At 41.7% G+C, this 17,230-nt stretch overlaps 1 protein-coding gene across 3 annotated transcripts in view; it reads left to right on the top strand.

Moving 5' to 3' along the window:
* araf (A-Raf proto-oncogene, serine/threonine kinase) overlaps positions 1-17,230 on the top strand; it is a 22,919-nt gene extending 5,689 nt beyond the window's left edge. For 2 of the 3 annotated variants that reach the window (XM_038986499.1, XM_038986567.1), the window contains exons 3-16: positions 1,375-1,478; positions 1,815-1,917; positions 2,150-2,304; positions 8,344-8,448; positions 8,654-8,798; positions 9,008-9,038; positions 9,154-9,281; positions 9,521-9,723; positions 9,945-10,121; positions 10,363-10,409; positions 11,093-11,211; positions 11,608-11,739; positions 12,717-12,851; positions 13,051-17,230. In XM_038986499.1, coding sequence (XP_038842427.1) covers positions 1,375-1,478; positions 1,815-1,917; positions 2,150-2,304; positions 8,344-8,448; positions 8,654-8,798; positions 9,008-9,038; positions 9,154-9,281; positions 9,521-9,723; positions 9,945-10,121; positions 10,363-10,409; positions 11,093-11,211; positions 11,608-11,739; positions 12,717-12,851; positions 13,051-13,191 — 1,725 coding nt within the window. In that variant the 3' untranslated portion in view covers positions 13,192-17,230. The remainder of the gene's footprint in view (positions 1-1,374; positions 1,479-1,814; positions 1,918-2,149; positions 2,305-8,343; positions 8,449-8,653; positions 8,799-9,007; positions 9,039-9,153; positions 9,282-9,520; positions 9,724-9,944; positions 10,122-10,362; positions 10,410-11,092; positions 11,212-11,607; positions 11,740-12,716; positions 12,852-13,050) is intronic. The other variant, XR_005475939.1, reaches the window with a different exon arrangement.

The following is a 17,230-nucleotide window of genomic DNA, read 5'->3' as shown; positions in this document are numbered from 1 at the left end:
TTTGTGCATGGGGGACATTGTCATGTTGAAACAGGAAAGGGCCTTCTCCAAACTGTTGCCATGAAGTTGGAAGCACAGAATAGTATAGAATGTCATTGTATGCTGTAACATTAAGATTTCACTTCACTGGAACTAAGGGGCCTAGCCCGAACCATGAAAAACAGCCCCAGACCATTATTCCTCCTCCAGCAAACTTTACAGTTGGCACTATGCATTTGGGCAGGTAGCGTTGTCCTGGTATCCGCCAAACCCAGATTAGTCCATCAGACTGCCAGATGGTGAAGCGTGACTATCACTCCAAAGAACGCGTTTCCACTTCTCCAGAGTCCAATGGTGGCGAGCTTTACACCACTCCAGCCGACCCATTTCATGGGTTTCCATTTGACGAACTGAATTGTTGGAAAGGTGGCATCCTATGACGGTGCCACGTTGAAAGTCACTGAGCTCTTCAATAAGGCCATTCATGCACATTTGTGGCCTGCTGGAGGTCATTTTGCAGGGCTCTGGCAGTGCTCCTCCTTGCACAAAGGCGGAGGTAGCGGTCCTGCTGCTGGGTTGTTGCCCTCCTACGGCCTCCTCCACGTCTCCTGATGTACTGGCCTATCTACTGGTAGCGCCTCCATGCTCTGGACACTACGCTGACAGACACAGCAAACCTTCTTGCCACAGCTCGCATTGATGTGCCATCCTGGATGAGCTGCACTACCTGAGCCACTTGTGTGGGTTGTAGACTCCGTCTCATGCTACCACTAGAGTGAAAGCACCGCCAGCATTCAAAAGTGACCAAATCATCAGCCAGGAAGCATAGGAACCGAGAAGTGGTCTGTGGTCACCACCTGCAGAACCACTCCTTTATTGGGGGTGTCTTGCTAATTGCCTATAATTTCCACCTTTTGTCTATTCCATTTGCACAACAGCATGTGAAATGTATTGTCAGTCAGTGTTGCTTCCTAAGTGGACAGTTTGATTTCACAGAAGTGTGATTGACTTGGAGTTACATTGTGTTGTTTAAGTGTTCCCTTTATTTTTTTGAGCAGTGTATATATATACACGTGTGTGTATTTTAGAGACAAGTGCTCATTGTGCAAATGTATTTGTTTTCAATAAACATTGGAGACAAAATATAATTTACATGTCAACGATCTAAGCCAACCCTGTCTGTTTAGACCCATAATTGCGCACGCGTCGGTTTTATTGCTTAACAACCAACTGTCTATGTGACTTACAAAATTTCATAACTCTAAATGGTTTTTAGTGTTGTATTTTATCACGTGAAAGTAGTTATTTCTCTGACACAAGCAGCCACGTTCACATGCTGAACTAGCTTTCATAAAACTCTTATTTTGTTCAAACATCTACTATTTGTGTCTGCAGGTGAATGTTCGCCCTGGGCAGACCGTTTATGACAGTTTGGATAAAGCCCTTAAAGTAAGGGGCCTGAGCCAGGACTGTTGCGCTGTGTTTCGACTCCTAGAAGGGTAAGTGTCTGTTGTAGCCCATATGGCTCTGGTCAAAAGTAGTGCGCTATATAAGGAACAGGGTGCCATTTGTGACTCAGACATATTGTCAGTGTCATACTTTATGAACGGTTAACTAAACTGGCAGCCTGATTTGATTCCTTTTGGGTCACTCCACCTTTAACCTGATTTATAACAATTTTTACGTTTTTTTGCTCAAACAATATTTCATAACTTTCTATGTACAACCCCAGAATACATTTTTAGCAACTTTGTCTTTCATGGCAATACAGTTTTCTGATTCAGTTTTGTTCTCCCCATTTCCTTTGTCTTTTTATCCACCACCCCCTCCTGCAGTCGCAAGAGACTAACTGATTGGAACACTGACATCACCCCACTGGTAGGAGAAGAGCTGCTGGTAGAGGTGTTGGATGATGTCCCCCTCACCATGCATAACTTTGTAAGTAGCTCTTGTGATTGTTTTACTCTGCGTTCGTGTATTGTATGGCAACACCTCTTTTTCCAGTAGTGGTTACCACCACCACGTTTAATGAATGTGCTTGTTAGAATACTGGACCTTTCACTACTTTGCCACAAACCCTCGCCTCACTTTCCTTCTTAAATACTGCCCTATTGCTTCAATTGAAATGTCTGAAAAATACACACCATATTTAAAGTAATTTGTATTCCAGGTACGAAAAACCTTCTTTAAGTTGGCCTATTGTGACTTCTGTCACAAGTTTCTGTTCAACGGCTTCAGATGTCAGACATGCGGCTACAAGTTTCACCAGCACTGCAGCAGCAAAGTCCCCACTGTGTGTGTGGACATGGACACTATAACAAAACGGTGAGTGTCGAGGACATGGAGACGGAACAGGGATACTGTCCTAGATTGTATGAGTCAATAGCGTGGTGAGTCTCCAGTACATTGTGATAAAAGGTTTAAAATCCCACAATGTTCTTGATTAATTTTGTTGTGCTTTTCACAGGGTGTCCACGGGTTATTAAGAAGTCTTATATTCATTTTTTTGATTTAGAGGTCTTACATCTTAAAATGTCTTAAATCCCGTTGTCAAAGGTCTTAAAAAATACGAAGGAGACGATTACAGTGTTTCCGTTATATTGTGCCGCTGCTTAATTGTTGCCACCACGAAAAATAAACAAAATAAATAATCAAATACTGTAAGTGCAATTTCAAGATGTTCAAGAGCTATCCACATGTGCGCCTGTGTGTGTGCACGTCACGTGTGTGCCAGTGTGAGTCGGGCTGTTGCCAGAGCAGAGTAAGGTAGCCTATACAGTCGTAGCCAAAAGTTTTGAGAATGACACAAATATACATTTTCACAAAGTCTGCTGCCTCAGTTTGTATGATGGCAATTTGCATATACTCCAGAATGTTATGAAGAGTGATCAGATGAATTGCAATTAATTGCAAAGTCCCTCTTTGCCTTGCAAATTAACTGAATCCCAAATAAACATTTCCAATGCATTTCAGCCCTGCCACAAAAGGACCAGCTGACATGTCAGTGATTCTCTCGTTAACTTCTTATGGCTGCATCCCGCTACCGGGATCGATATGACAACAGCCAGTCGAAGTGCAGGGCGCCAAATTCAAACAACAGAAATCTCATAATTAAAATTCCTCAAACATACATGTGTCTTATATCATTTAAAAGGTAATCTTGTTGTTAATCCCACCAAAGTGTCCGATTTCAGATATGATTTTCAGCGAAAGCACTACAAACGATTGTTAGGTCACCACCAAACCACAATAAGCACAGCCATTTTTCCAGCGAAAGATAGCTTTCACAAAAAGCAGAAATAGAGAGAAAATTAATCACTAACCTTTTATCTTCATCTGATGACACTCATAGGACTTCATGTTACACAATACATGCATGTTTTGTTTGATAAAGTTCATATTTATAACAAAAAATCGGAGTTTACATTGGCGCGTTACATTCACTAGTTCCAAAAACATCAAGTGATTTTGCATTGCCACATCGTTGCACCGGAAATACTCAGCATAAATGTAGATGATAAAAAAGGTTTTACACATGGAATTATAGATATACCGCTCCTTAATGCAACCGTTGTCAGATTTCCCAAAAACTTTATGGAAAAAGCAAATCATGCAATAATCTGAGACGGAGCTCAGAACAATAGCCAAATTCGCCGCCATGTTGGGGTCAACAGAAACCAGAATAACATGATAAATGTTTCCTTACCTTTGATGAACGTCATCAGAATGCAGTCCTAGGAATCCCAGGTCCACAATAAATGCTTGATTTGTTCGATAATGTCTGTTATTTATGTCCAATTAGCTACTTTGGTTAGCGCTTTTGGTGAACAATTCCAAAGTCACAAAGCGCGACCACTATAACGTGACGAAATGTCCAAAAGTTCCGTAACAGTCAGTAGAAACATGTCAAACGATGTACTGAATCAATCTTTAGAATGTTGTTAACATACATCTTGAATAACGTTCCAACCGGAGAATTAGATTGACTTCAGTTGAGCGATGGAACGGCGATGCCTATCACATGAACGCGCGTGTTCAATGCGTGGTCACCTCATGGCAGTGATTACTCATTCCTGTCTCCTTCGGCCCCCCTTCACATTAGTCATCAGACAAAGTTCTATTGACTGTTGACATCTAGTGGAAGCCTTAGGAAGTGAAAACTCATATCTCGCTGTAATTTCAATGAGAGCTTGGTTGAAAATCTGCCACCAAAAATTCAAACAGGAAGTGGAACTTCTCAGGTTTTTGCCTGCCATATGAGTTCTGTTATACTCACAGACATAATTCAAACCGTTTTAGAAACTTCAGATTGTTTTCTATCCAATACGAATAATAATATGCATATATTAGCAACTGGGACTGAGGAGCAGGAAGTTTACTATGAGCACCTCTGTGCACCTTTCATCCAAGCTACCCAATACTGCCCCTGCCGCCATAAGAAGTTAACACAGGTGTGAGTGTTGACGAGGACAAGGCTGGAGATCACTGTCATGCTGATTGAGTTCAAATAACAGACTGGAAGCTTCAAAAGGAGGGTGGTGCTTGGAATCATTGTTCTTCCTCTGTCAATCATGGTTACCTGCAAGGAAACACATGCTGTCATCATTGCTTTGCACAAAAAGGGCTTCACAGGCAAGGATATTGCTGCCAGTAAGATTGCACCTAAATCAACCATTTATTGGATCATCAAGAACTTCAAGGAGAGAGCGGTTCAATTGTTGTGAAGAAGGCTTCAGGGCGCCCAACAAAGTCCAGCAAGCGCCAGGACCATCTCCTAAAGTTGATTCAGCTGTGAGATTGGGGCACCACGAGTACAGAGCTTGCTCAGCAATGGCAGCAGGCAGGTGTGAGTGCATCTGCATGCACAGTGAGGCGAAGACTTTTGGAGGATGGCCTGGTGTCAAGAAGGGCAGCAAAGAAGCCACTTCTCTCCAGGAAAAACATCAGGGACAGACTGATGTTCTGCAAAAGGTACAGGGATTGGACTGCTGAGGACTGGGGTAAAGTCATTTTCTCTGAATCCCATTTCCGATTGTTTGGGGCATCCGGAAAAAAGCTTGTCCGCCGAAGACAAGTTGAGCACTACCATCAGTCCTGTGTCATGCCAACAGTAAAGCACCCTGAGACCATTCATGTGTGGGGTTGCTTCTCAGCCAAGGGAGTGGGCTTACTCAAAATTTTGCCTAAGAACAAAGCCATGAATAAAGAATGGTACCAACACATCCTCCGAGAGCAACTTCTCCCAACCATCTAGGAACAATTTGGTGACAAACAATGCCTTTTCCAGCATGATGGAGCACCTTGCCATAAGGCAAAAGTGATAACTAAGTGGCTCGGGGAACAAAACATCGATATTTTGGGTCCATGGCCAGGAAACTCCCCAGACCTTAATCCCATTGAGAACTTGTGGTCAATCCTCAAGAGGTGGGTGGACAAACAAAAACCCACAAATTCTGACAAACTCCAAGCATTGATTATGCAAGAATGGGCTGCCATCAGTCAGGATGTGTCCCAAAAGTTAATTGACAGCATGCCAGGGCGGATTGCAGAGGTCTTCAAAAAGAAGGGTCAACACTGCAAATATTGACTCTTTGAATCAACTTCATATAATTGTCAATAAAAGCCTTTGACACGTATGAAATGCTTGTAATTATACTTCAGTATTCCATAGTAACATCTGACAATAATATCTAAAAACACTGAAGCAGCAAACTTTGGAAATTAATATTTGTGTCATTCTCAACTTTTGGCCACGACTGTACAGTTTGATAGACAACATTAACTAAAGCTGGGATGATAAACTGTCCTCTTACCAATGCAATGTTTTTTTATGTCGGTGATTAGGCTACACAACGTTCCTGGTGATTTTTTTTTGGGTTCTAAAACCATTTTTGGAGAACAGTAATGTGCATTAGCCTGCTTCCTGCAATGAAAGCAAATCATTTTTTTTTTGTCACATGCACCGAATACAACAGGTGTAGTAGACCTTACAGTGAAATGCTTACTTACAAGCCCTTAACCAACAATGCAGTTTTTTTTTTAAATACCTTAAAAGTAACGAATTTAAAGTAAAAATAATTAAAGAGCAGCTGTAAAATAACAATAGCGAGGCAATGTACAAGGGGGTACCGGTACAGAGTTAATGTGCGGGGGCACCGGTTAGTCGTGGTAATTGAGGTCATCTGTACATGTAGGTAAGGTTATAGCATCTGCCCTATCCCTGTTTTTCTGGTGAAGAGAGATTCATTCTGATAAGCGTGATGTAGTGCACGATATATTCGATTTTTCGTTCAATGTGTTTCCATCGTACTTTCAACTCTAGCGATACTTTTGTCACAAACTGTTGCGTTAAATAGCAAATGTGCCCACTCTGGTCTTGGCACGTGCTCTCTAGCCAACAGCTTGCGTTGGCTAGAGAGATAATTATGATGATAATTATGGATAAGAGCGAGAACATTTTTATTTGTCAAACTGCAGTCAAGCATCAATCATCATATCACCGGAATATAACACCTTAGAAATTTAATGGAAAGGAGCTTCAAGCTCACCATGCACTTTCACCACCCTGTGAAGTTCATTAACTTATTTAATCTGTAGCCTAATAAATTGCATAGTTTTCCAAGTCATAGTGGGAGGACCACACACACCAAATCATCACGTCACTCCGTGTTTCATTCGATATGATGGTTATTATATCAGTATTTGTGCTTACACCACAATTTGGCGCATAATACATTTTACAGACACCAAAAGATCCCACCGTGTCGAACGAACAAATGATCTGTCGGCATTTATAAAATTGTACCGAACCTACCTGTTTTCATCACCTGTCATGATTTATTTTTATTCAGTGTGATTTTACTCGCATAAAAACTGGATGGAAACGTGGTTTATATAGCGGAAATAACACCACTTTGAAAAGAGTAGGCTATCCAGTGAATACATCAAGTAGCCGACAGTGCATTCGGAAAGTATTCAGACCCCTTGACTTTTTCCACATTTTGTTACGTTACAGGCTTATTCTAAAATGGATTTAATTGTTTTTTTCCTCATCAATCTACACACAATACCTGATAATGACAAAGCAAAAGCAGGTTTCTAAAATAAGGCTGTAATGTAACAAAATGTAGAAAGTCAAGGGGCCTGAATACTTTCCGAATGCACTGTATATAGGCCTACCAATAATACGTTTTGTTAGGATATTTACATTTACCGTTAGATTAATTGCATAGCTAAAGCAATCTTTTCATATTTAGCGTTAGCAATCTAGCTAATGTGTTTTGAGTTCCCACTTCCTCAGGTTGTAAATGATGTAGCGTAGGATATAGCCTAGGACAATATACATAAACACATGCAGGCAAATTAATCTCTAAAGAGACGGAAATGTATCTGATTATTTTGAATAGCCATCATCTATTCCCTGAGCATGTTAGATGAAATAGCTAACTTCTTTCAGGTCTTACTTGGCACTGGAAAAAGTATGTCTAGAGCATCCTGCTTAGCTACCTTGCCTCAAAGTATAGGCATTTGATACATGATTCACTGAATTAGTTTTTTTTTTGTGTGACTTTTTGGGTGTAGGCTTATGGTCTAATGTTATAGAATAATACCTCCGGGAGAGCTACTGTGTGTGCGTGTGTAGACTTTGCTTCCAGCCCACTATAACACACAAGATTCTACAAATCCACTGCTCAACAGGACCTTGTTAAACTGGTCCAGGTGTGATCAAAAGCCTGCATACCCAGTGGCCAAGCTCTAAAGACGGAGAGCACATATGTTTTATACAGTAACAGTGCTGTATATTTGACTTTAAGGCATTTTTTTCCCACAGTTATGGTATTGCGCATCATTATACTAAGCTAGTATTGATATCGAAGCCAAAATTCTTAACCTAGTTTGTGATCTAGCTAATGATTAGCCCACCAGGGTAGCCTAAACAAATGCAGATGGGCAACCCTGCGCTTCAGCCATGTATAGCCTAGCCAGTAGCTACTATGCTACTACATCTGTCAGGCTCATTGCTAAGAAAGCACACCTGCCTGATAATATGAGCCATGTAGGCTATAGCCTTTCAATGGGCTAGCACTAAAAATAGTACTTTTTTACCTACATGGGCTCACTTCTGGAGGAGAATATTAGCATGTGTGTTGCATGCAGACCTCAGAATTGGCATTAAATTGAATTCCAAGTGGCATTAAGGTCTTTTAAAAAGTCTTGAATTCAACTTCATGGAACCTGCAGATACCCTGTTTTCACAAGGTCACTCATGTCACTTCATATTTGTTGTACTGTTAGCATTGTGTGACTGGAACAGTGCTCCTCACCACTTGTTTACCCTCTGTGTGTACTGTACCTTGTTTCCAGGTGCACACCCAATCCTTGCCCAGATGAGTACCCTCAGATATCCATACTGTTGCCAGACAACTCCATATCCCAGAGCGACATAGCCTTAACCCCGGATCCTTCTGGGTAAGTGGATCTGAACCATAGTCAAATGCATCCCAAATGGTACCCTATTCCTTATATAGTGCACTACTAGTCCCATAGGGCTCTGGTCAGTAGTAGTGCGCTATAAAGGGAATAGAGTGCCATGTGGGGCCCCTCCAATAGATAACGGTAACTCTTCAAAAATGAACCTTAACCTGTACTGTTGTGCTCCTATGTTTTCATATAGGCACGGACTACTGTCCCCAACCTCGGCCTTCCGGTTCCCTCTGCCAGGTGGAGATGGTCAGTCCCTACAGAGGCATCGGTCCACCTCCACCCCCAACGTCCACATGGTCAGCACCGTGGGCCCTGCCGGTGTCAGCATCATAGAGGTGAGACAGTCACACCCACAATGTAGGGCCTGGTATTACACGCCAGGATTTACTATGCAATGCAATTTCAGCAGTCCATTTATTACAGCTCATTTCTCATCCCCTACAATAGCATACATCACACCTATAGCGGGCATCAATCTGAGTCTGAATGTTTAAATGATATTGGACGTTAGTGGTTATGCTAAGTGTTTTTGTTCTCTTTTTAGGATGCGTTAAAAATACAAAACAATACAATGGGTGAGATTTTAAAATGATCAGATTTATTTATTTGAGATTACTATTATTGAGATTGTTCGCCCCTTGCAAGTGTTTAATAACTTGCTCATTTGGTACTGTATTGTATTATATACAGTTCCTGAACAATCACCCAAACCCTCTACCAGCCCGCCCTCTCTGGGCTCCCCTGGCAGGAGACCCCCCAAATCCCCCTCAGAGCACAAGGAGCGCAAGCCCTCCTCATCTGACGACAAAAAGAAAGTGGTAAGTAGAAATTAGATATGCTGGCGGTACTAAAAGGCTTCTATGGAATGAGATTTTCATCTGGGGAAAGACCCAAAAATGTAAAGGTGACGGCATCAACGGTTGTTCCAGTCTTTTTTTGGAGATGCCATCACCTTTTTTAGAAAGTGATGTCCGGGACTCTGAGCCCTTGGTGTTTGCTGTTAATTAGTGATGGGGATGTTGTTGAAAATAGTGTTGAGTATAGGTTTGTGTTTTAGCACCGTGGAGGCTATAGAGACTCAAGTTACTACTGGGAGGTCCACTCGCGAGAAGTCAACATCCAGAAAAGGATAGGTGCAGGCTCCTTCGGGACTGTCTTCAAGGGCAAGTGGCACGGAGACGTGGCCATCAAGATCCTCAAAGTGACAGAGCCAACACCTGAGCAGTTGCAAGCCTTTAAAAATGAAATGCAAGTGCTACGGTGAGTAGCTGCCCTCTTCTTGTTAGTTACATTGACAAATTAATGAATGCTATTTTTATCAGGTCCTGGTATACCGGTATGTACATTACTCAATGACGGTGCTGTACCGGAATGTGGTGGATGGTGGTTTGAGGAAACATGCAGTTTTAGGTGTGATATTGAGAGTTATGCAGTGTGTGTTGTGACTAATATTTCTCCCTGGTGGGTTCCCTCCCATGCAGAAAGACACGCCACGTCAACATTCTGCTGTTCATGGGCTTCATGACTAAGCCTAACTTTGCCATCATCACACAGTGGTGTGAGGGCAGCAGCCTGTACCGCCATCTGCACGTCTCTGAGACCAAGTTTGAGACCATGCGTCGCATCGACGTGGCCAGGCAGACAGCACAGGGCATGGAGTAAGGCTGCAGCTCTTTGCACACCGTTATTAAAGGGGAAATCTGGAATTTGTACATCTATTTTTGAACTTTTAAATTCTTGATTCGTAGCAATGGATTCTTAAATATTACTTATAAATGCCTCATGAACTGTCTTTTTCGTCACAACACGTGGTGCTTTTTAGTCGCAGATTTGTATATTTTTTTTAGCTTGACTGCTTTGGTATATTCAATTTTAAATAACATTAGTCTTTTTTTCCAGTTATCTTCATGCCAAGAATATAATTCATCGAGACCTGAAATCAAACAGTATCCTTTCTTGAGCTGGGCTTTTCTCTCTGAAGATTAATACCATTATATGGATAAGAAGGCCCTGATCCTAGATGAGCAGTCATACTCTTACGACGCTTTATGAATATTGTCAGTGGTGAGGCTCTGTCAGAGCTTCCTTTACATAGTGTAGGCCTTTGTGGTGGACCAGAAACTTAGTTGGCAGCCAATAAAGAATAACCACAGAAGTATTTTTAAACACCCCTTTTATTTTGTGTTTCTTTCAGTTCAGAGCTGTGCTAACCACTAATATTCATGTTTTTATAGTGTGGCACTGTGTGACAGTTGTGAAATCTATGCATCATGATTTGAGTGTTTTATGTTGCTTGGTGTGAGCCTGTTTGGCTTCAAACTGTGTCACAGCATCTCCTCTTCTTCCTCTTTTAAAGGCTAAGTAGAATGTGTTACATCAGGCTTTCTAGCAGATCCATGGAGATGTATTAGAACAAATTGATCTAACTCTCGTATTTGTCACACTTCAACATAAAATGGATCAAATGTTTGTCCGCCCCATCAGAGAAAGATATTTTGTGTCCAAGTCTAGATCACCTTTGTAGAATGTTATCAATTTCACGTCTATTTAGATGTGTGATTGATTGGCTTTTCCAAATGTATACACCTACCAACCTACTTGCTGCCATGTTCCTGAGCTCTGTTGTCAGACATCTTCCTCCATGAGGGCTGGACTGTGAAGATCGGGGACTTTGGGCTGGCAACGGTGAAGTCTCGATGGAGTGGCTCTGAGCAGGTAGAACAGCCCAGCGGCTCCATTCTGTGGATGGTAAGTTTCTGGCACTCCTGGGTCGTATTCATTACGGCACACTGTAGCAAACCATTTTGCAATGGGAAACGTTTTGCAACAATTTCAGGTAGTCCCTACCTGTTTCGGTCCGTTGTCTTCCATTTGGTGTCTAGGGAGTACGACCTAGATATCACTGTCTGGTATTGCGTGTAGCGTCATTTCACATCAACTGTCAATCTACATTTAGCCATGTGATTTTTTTTATGTCTTGTGAGTGTTCTAGACTTTCAAGGAGTAGCATTTCTCTTGTGTGATTTATATTATTTTGGTATAAAGAGAACAGTTGTAACATCAGCTAGAAAAGGGACATTTTCTCAAAGAAAATATCTGCTTACGTCAGCTGTCCAATGATGTGTGTGTGTGTTTCCGTTGAAGGCTCCTGAGGTGATCCGGATGCAGGACGCCAACCCTTACACGTTCCAGTCAGATGTGTACGGCTACGGGGTGGTGCTGTTTGAGCTGATGTCGGGGACTCTGCCTTATTCCCAGATTAACAACCGAGACCAGGTGAGATAATGTTTTTTTGTTTTTTTTTACAAGTTGCAGCTTCAAGCACACATACTTACAATGAAATGATTAAATATGTAAGTATTAAAAGTTTACAAACCACCATAAATATAACACTTGCTGAGAGGAGGATAGGAACTGTTTTGTATATGCACTACCGTTCAAAAGTTTGGGGTCACTTAGAAATGTCCTTGTTTTTGAAAGGAAAGCACATTTTTTTGTCCATTTTTAAAATAACATCAAATTGATCAGAAATACAGTGTATACATTGTTAATGTTGTAAATGACTATTGTAGCTGGAAACGGCTGATTTTGAATGGAATATCTACATTTATCAGCAACCATCACTCCTGTGTTCCAATGGCACGTTGTGTTAGCTGATCCAAGTTTATAGTTTTAAAAGGCAATTTTTTTCATTAGAAAACCCTTTTGCAATTATGTTAGCACAGCTGAAAACTGTTGTCCTGATTAAAGAGAGCCTGTAATTGAACCCACAAATGCTGATGCTCCAGATACTCAACTAGTCTAAAGAAGGCCAGTTTTATTGCTTCTTTAATTAGAACAACAGTTTTCAGCTGTGCTAACCATAATTGCAAAAGTGTTTTCTAATGATCAATTAGCCTTTTTAAATGATAAACTTGGATTAACGAACACAGGAGTGATGGTTGCTGACAATGGGCCTCTGTCCGCCTATGTAGATATTCCATTCAAAATCAGCTGTTTCCAGCTACAATAGTCCTTTACAACATTAACAATGTCTAAACTCTATTTCTGATCAATTTTATGTTATTTTAATGGACAAAACATGTGCTTTTCTTTCAAAAACAAGGTCATTTCTTTGTGACGGTAGTGTATCTGAAGGGTGCAGCTAACATGCATGCTATGTAAGATAATTCACATTAAAACCTCTCATGCATAAAAAAAACACGATACTGCTGTACTGTATATCGTGTTTACCAACCTGTCTTTCCTCTCAGATACTCTTTATGGTTGGGCGTGGCTACTTGTCTCCAGACCTCAGTTTGCTGTCCAGTAGCTCACCCAAGTCCATGAAGAGGCTCATCATTGACTGCCTGAAGTTCAAACGTGATGAGAGGCCCCTCTTTCCACAGGTGAGAGAGCACTGCCAAAGCATTTGTTGTGTGCTTGGTTTATCATAGTCAGCAACAAGAGGGTGTTTTACTTATTCCTCTCTTTACTTACTGTTCTCTTATTGTCTTATTTTATGCATGTCGGCCTCCTTGGTTTTTGCTGTTTATGAGCAGGAGTACATTTCCCAATTTATACAATGTTTGTTTTGTTTCGCCCCAGATCATGTTAGGCATTGAGCAGGTCCAGGACCTGTTGCCAAAAATTGAGCGGAGTGCCTCGGAGCCCTCCCTCCACCGGGCTGTCCATGCGGAGGAACTGAACCCACTCCTGTTCCACACCACTCGGCTGATGCCCCTGTGAGCTCTGCCAAGCCAGGCCCAGGAGTTGTCTGTCCTTCTGTCTGAGGGAAGAGACCATCACCACTGACGCCAACGCTGGCTGCATTACTCCCATGAGAGCGAGTCCACAGACAGCTGCCCATCTAAACACCCCCAGGACTGTGTCCCAAATGGCGCTCTCTTCCCTCCATAGTGCACTACTTTTGACCTGGGCCCTATGGGCCCCAGTCAAGGTAATGCAGTATAAGGTGAATCGGCTGCTGTTTGGGACGCAACCCAGCATTCCCCTTCCTCTGGCACTGGTTGGGGCTCCTACAGACAACACCACCACCACCAAATGTAACCCCTCCTCACGCCGACACTCCACAGCACAACCCCCTGAGCCCTCAGACTCTCCCTACTACACATCAGAACCACACAGCTCCCCTCCCTCTCCCCCTGCTCACAGGCCTAGACACACTGGAACACATGCTGGCCTGGCCAGGTCAGAACCCCTACATTCCTATACTGTCACTCTACTGGCCAGGCCATGTCAGAACCCCTATATTCCTATACTGTCACTCTACTGGCCAGGCCATGTCAGAACCCCTACATTCCTATACTGTCACTGTACTGGCCAGGCCAGGTCAGAACCCCTACATTCCTATACTGTCACTCTACTGGCCAGGCCATGTCAGAACCCCTACATTCCTATACTGTCACTCTACTGGCCAGGCCATGTCAGAACCCCTACATTCCTATACTGTCACTCTACTGGCCAGGCCATGTCAGAACCCCTACATTCCTATACTGTCACTCTACTGGCCAGGCCAGGTCAGAACCCCTACATTCCTATACTGGCCTGGCTATGGATTTCTCAAGGCTGCTTTTAAGTGCGGGACGCCAGACTTTGTAGTCGTGTCATAATGACGTCAGTGTTTTGCGCTTTTGAGTGCAAGCGATGAAAGAGAAATGCTTACAGAACCACAATGGCATGCACAGAAGATGACTTTCACTTGGTTGTTGTGACCATATTTTAAGTTATTGGTCCTTTTGGTCCCATAATGGTTTTGGTTAATCATAGTGTCGTCGTGCAGTCTTAGGATATGACCATGAATAAGCTGCTATACAACATGGATTTGAAATGCCACTGTCGAAGACAAGCAGTTTGGGACTCAAGTTAACGGCGGCATCAAATGTGTACGGCACCATTTTAATAGACACAGCAGGGTCGTATTTATTAGTGCACACCAAAGCAAAACTTTTTGCAGCGGAAATACGAAAACAAGAGCTTCTTATTGGATATGGTTAGGTAGTCCCTCCCTGTTTCAGTCCATTTTCTTTCATTTGGTGCCTAGTTAATATGACCCAGACCCGTATAAACCTTTGCATTGTTTCCAGTGAATACATAGGCTAGTTTAGCCCAGAGGCCTTCTGTATGGCCTGAAACCTGTAGTCTTAACAAGTAAAGAGTAGTCTCAATGCTTTACAAGCTTAAAGTCAGCTTGACTCTACATTGCACCATGGACAAGCACGTGTGCTAGCAAATCTGGTTAAAACAAGCTGCCTTATATGTAGTTGCTTTTTGCTCATTGTGACACATGAAGCTTACTCATTATCAATCACGTGACACCTAGTTTATCTGAATCCTGCTTTCAATATAACTTTTATGGGGGTATAATAACTTGAAAATGTCAATGTTTGGAACGTTGTTTGTTTTCTTAATTCCTGATTGTATTAGCTTTTACACTTTGACTGGCCTTTAGGAAATGGTAGCCTTTAACTTAAATGAATGACTTCTCCTCTTCCTGCTTCCAATTGCTGTTGATCGTGGGTTGCTACTTCAATTGAGTGTTGTACCTAGTGAAAGATGGTTGGTTGCTTGCTTGGTATTAACAGTGATTAGCCTATTGCCCTCAGACTCGACTCTGGACCGCGAAGCCAGTTCCACTGTTTGTTTTTTTCATTGTTCCCCTCTAATCAGGGACTGATTTAGACCCGGGACACCAGGTGGGTGTAATTAAGGTAGGACAGAAAAACAGCAGGCTCCGGGACGTAGGGTAAGAGTTGAATACCCCGGGCCTATTGGTTTCCTCCTCCTTTCAGTGAAAGTGCATTGATGGTTATTTTGAGTGAGGCTTTTTCAATTGATACTAAGTAGATTGCTCCATGGTGCAACTGGGATGGGGTGACTTATTTGTTGCTGCATACTGGTTACAACGAGGGGCAGATTTGAATCATCAATGGTAACTTGTTATTTTTTGTGTCATGCTTAATTTGAACTAATCGTAACTGTGATTTTAACCCATAAGGGGTCTGCTGTTTTTGGTCTTATGTATGCTGGAAATGGCTAGGACAGTAGAGGGCGTGATTTCGTAATACTGTATTTGACACGATCAATTTAAATTAGTGCAGAGTGTATTGTGGGGTGATGGTTACTGAACAAACAATAACTGACTTTTTTTTTTTTTAACTATAAAAAGCAGATATACAGGTTTTTAACCTAGATGTTTTAATGTTTTCAAGAGGGGCTGGGTACCCTATTGTTATTTACTCATTCCAATTATGTTGGCTTGTGTGAATAGGTTTGACTTGGAGATTTTGGTAGACAAGGGTTGGGAAAGACTACATTTCTCATTTTATTTATTGATGTTATTGTCATTGCAGATAGCGGTGTGATACATCTGCTGTCATGGACCTTTTGGTGGATTAAATGTTTACTGAGTGATAAGAGCTCACTCTTTGCAGCATTTAAATCATGGATGGTTTGGGTTCTCTAACCTAGCGGAATGTACTTTCAAGACATGGTACTGTCTCAAACTACTCTAATTGAGCTTCAGATTTCTGATACTCTGTCATGCAAGTGCATTTAATTGGCTTTTGATTGCATTACATTTTCCTCTGCAACTCTAACTTCACCCATGGCTGTAGTGAGCACTGCATTATTTACTGGGGTGGAATAATGTGGTATACACCCCACTGAGGTGGTGTGTATATACCCGCCCTACTGCGGATTCAGTATCCTCCTGAGACTTGGGATACATTGTCGTTACCCTCCTCTGGTCAGACCCAGGAAATATGGAATGTCATTGAAGTGGCATTTATACTGTTATTAATGCAATATGCAGCAAAAGAAAGAAAAAGGCATGGAAAATCTGTTTTTGAAGACATTGCACATCAAACATTCATTTGTCCCAGGTGTAGGTCATACACAAATAATTTGAATAGCCCAAAGGCTTTAGAATGAAACATATCTTTCCAAATGAAATCCCTTTCATAGACGAGTTTATCTGTTAAAGTATCCAGTGCATTTTAGAGGTGTCCATGATGCAGGAATAGTCTAGCTTCTTATGTTTGGTGGCATTGCTTTACCATAATGGCAGTCGGTTTCTGCTGAATTGATAGTGAGTACGTTTGTTACTCAGAGGGACTCTGGTTTCTTTAATGACCTCCCTATTAAATAAGGAAGATATCTTCTCTAAGTGACATATCTTACCATTTCAGTTTAGTCAAATGCATCTCCCTCTCTCTTCCAAAGAGGATATTGTTTCTTCTGTTGTGTGTTCAGAGAGGAGGACAAAAGTGCCACAGTTACTGAAATTTTGTACAAGTTAAATAGAAAGAAATGGACCTCCCCCGAAATCGACTGCGCTAAAGGCATGACATCACATTGAAGATAGCAGTTGCTGTGCTTCAGACACCGGGTAATTACAGGGGCAGCGTGGGGAAATGAACCGGACTCATTTAACAGCTGTCATATTTCAGAGCAGTAAAGAGAATGAATGAACCTGTGTCAGACTAGTTTTGCATATCTCTAGGTGAATTGCAATAATTGTGTGTGTATAGTTTCTGAGGTATCAGGGGTGTTCAGTTTGCAATAAATGGTATATTCTGCTGTGTACAGTTACATTTTTTTTAAATGACAAAATTGTACTTGTTTCTATTTTTTGTGACGGTTTCAAAAAAGAACACAATTATTTTAAAATGTAAAGGAAGTCTTAGTATTTTTTTAGTTTTTGTCTTAAAATATTGAGGATGCAGGATTTTATTCTTTAAATAAAACTGTGCAATGCTTAAATGTA

The sequence above is a fragment of the Salvelinus namaycush genome, chromosome 1 (genome assembly GCF_016432855.1).
Source record: "Salvelinus namaycush isolate Seneca chromosome 1, SaNama_1.0, whole genome shotgun sequence".
Lineage (NCBI taxonomy): Eukaryota > Metazoa > Chordata > Actinopteri > Salmoniformes > Salmonidae > Salvelinus > Salvelinus namaycush.
This window is presented reverse-complemented; position numbering and strand designations above follow the sequence as displayed.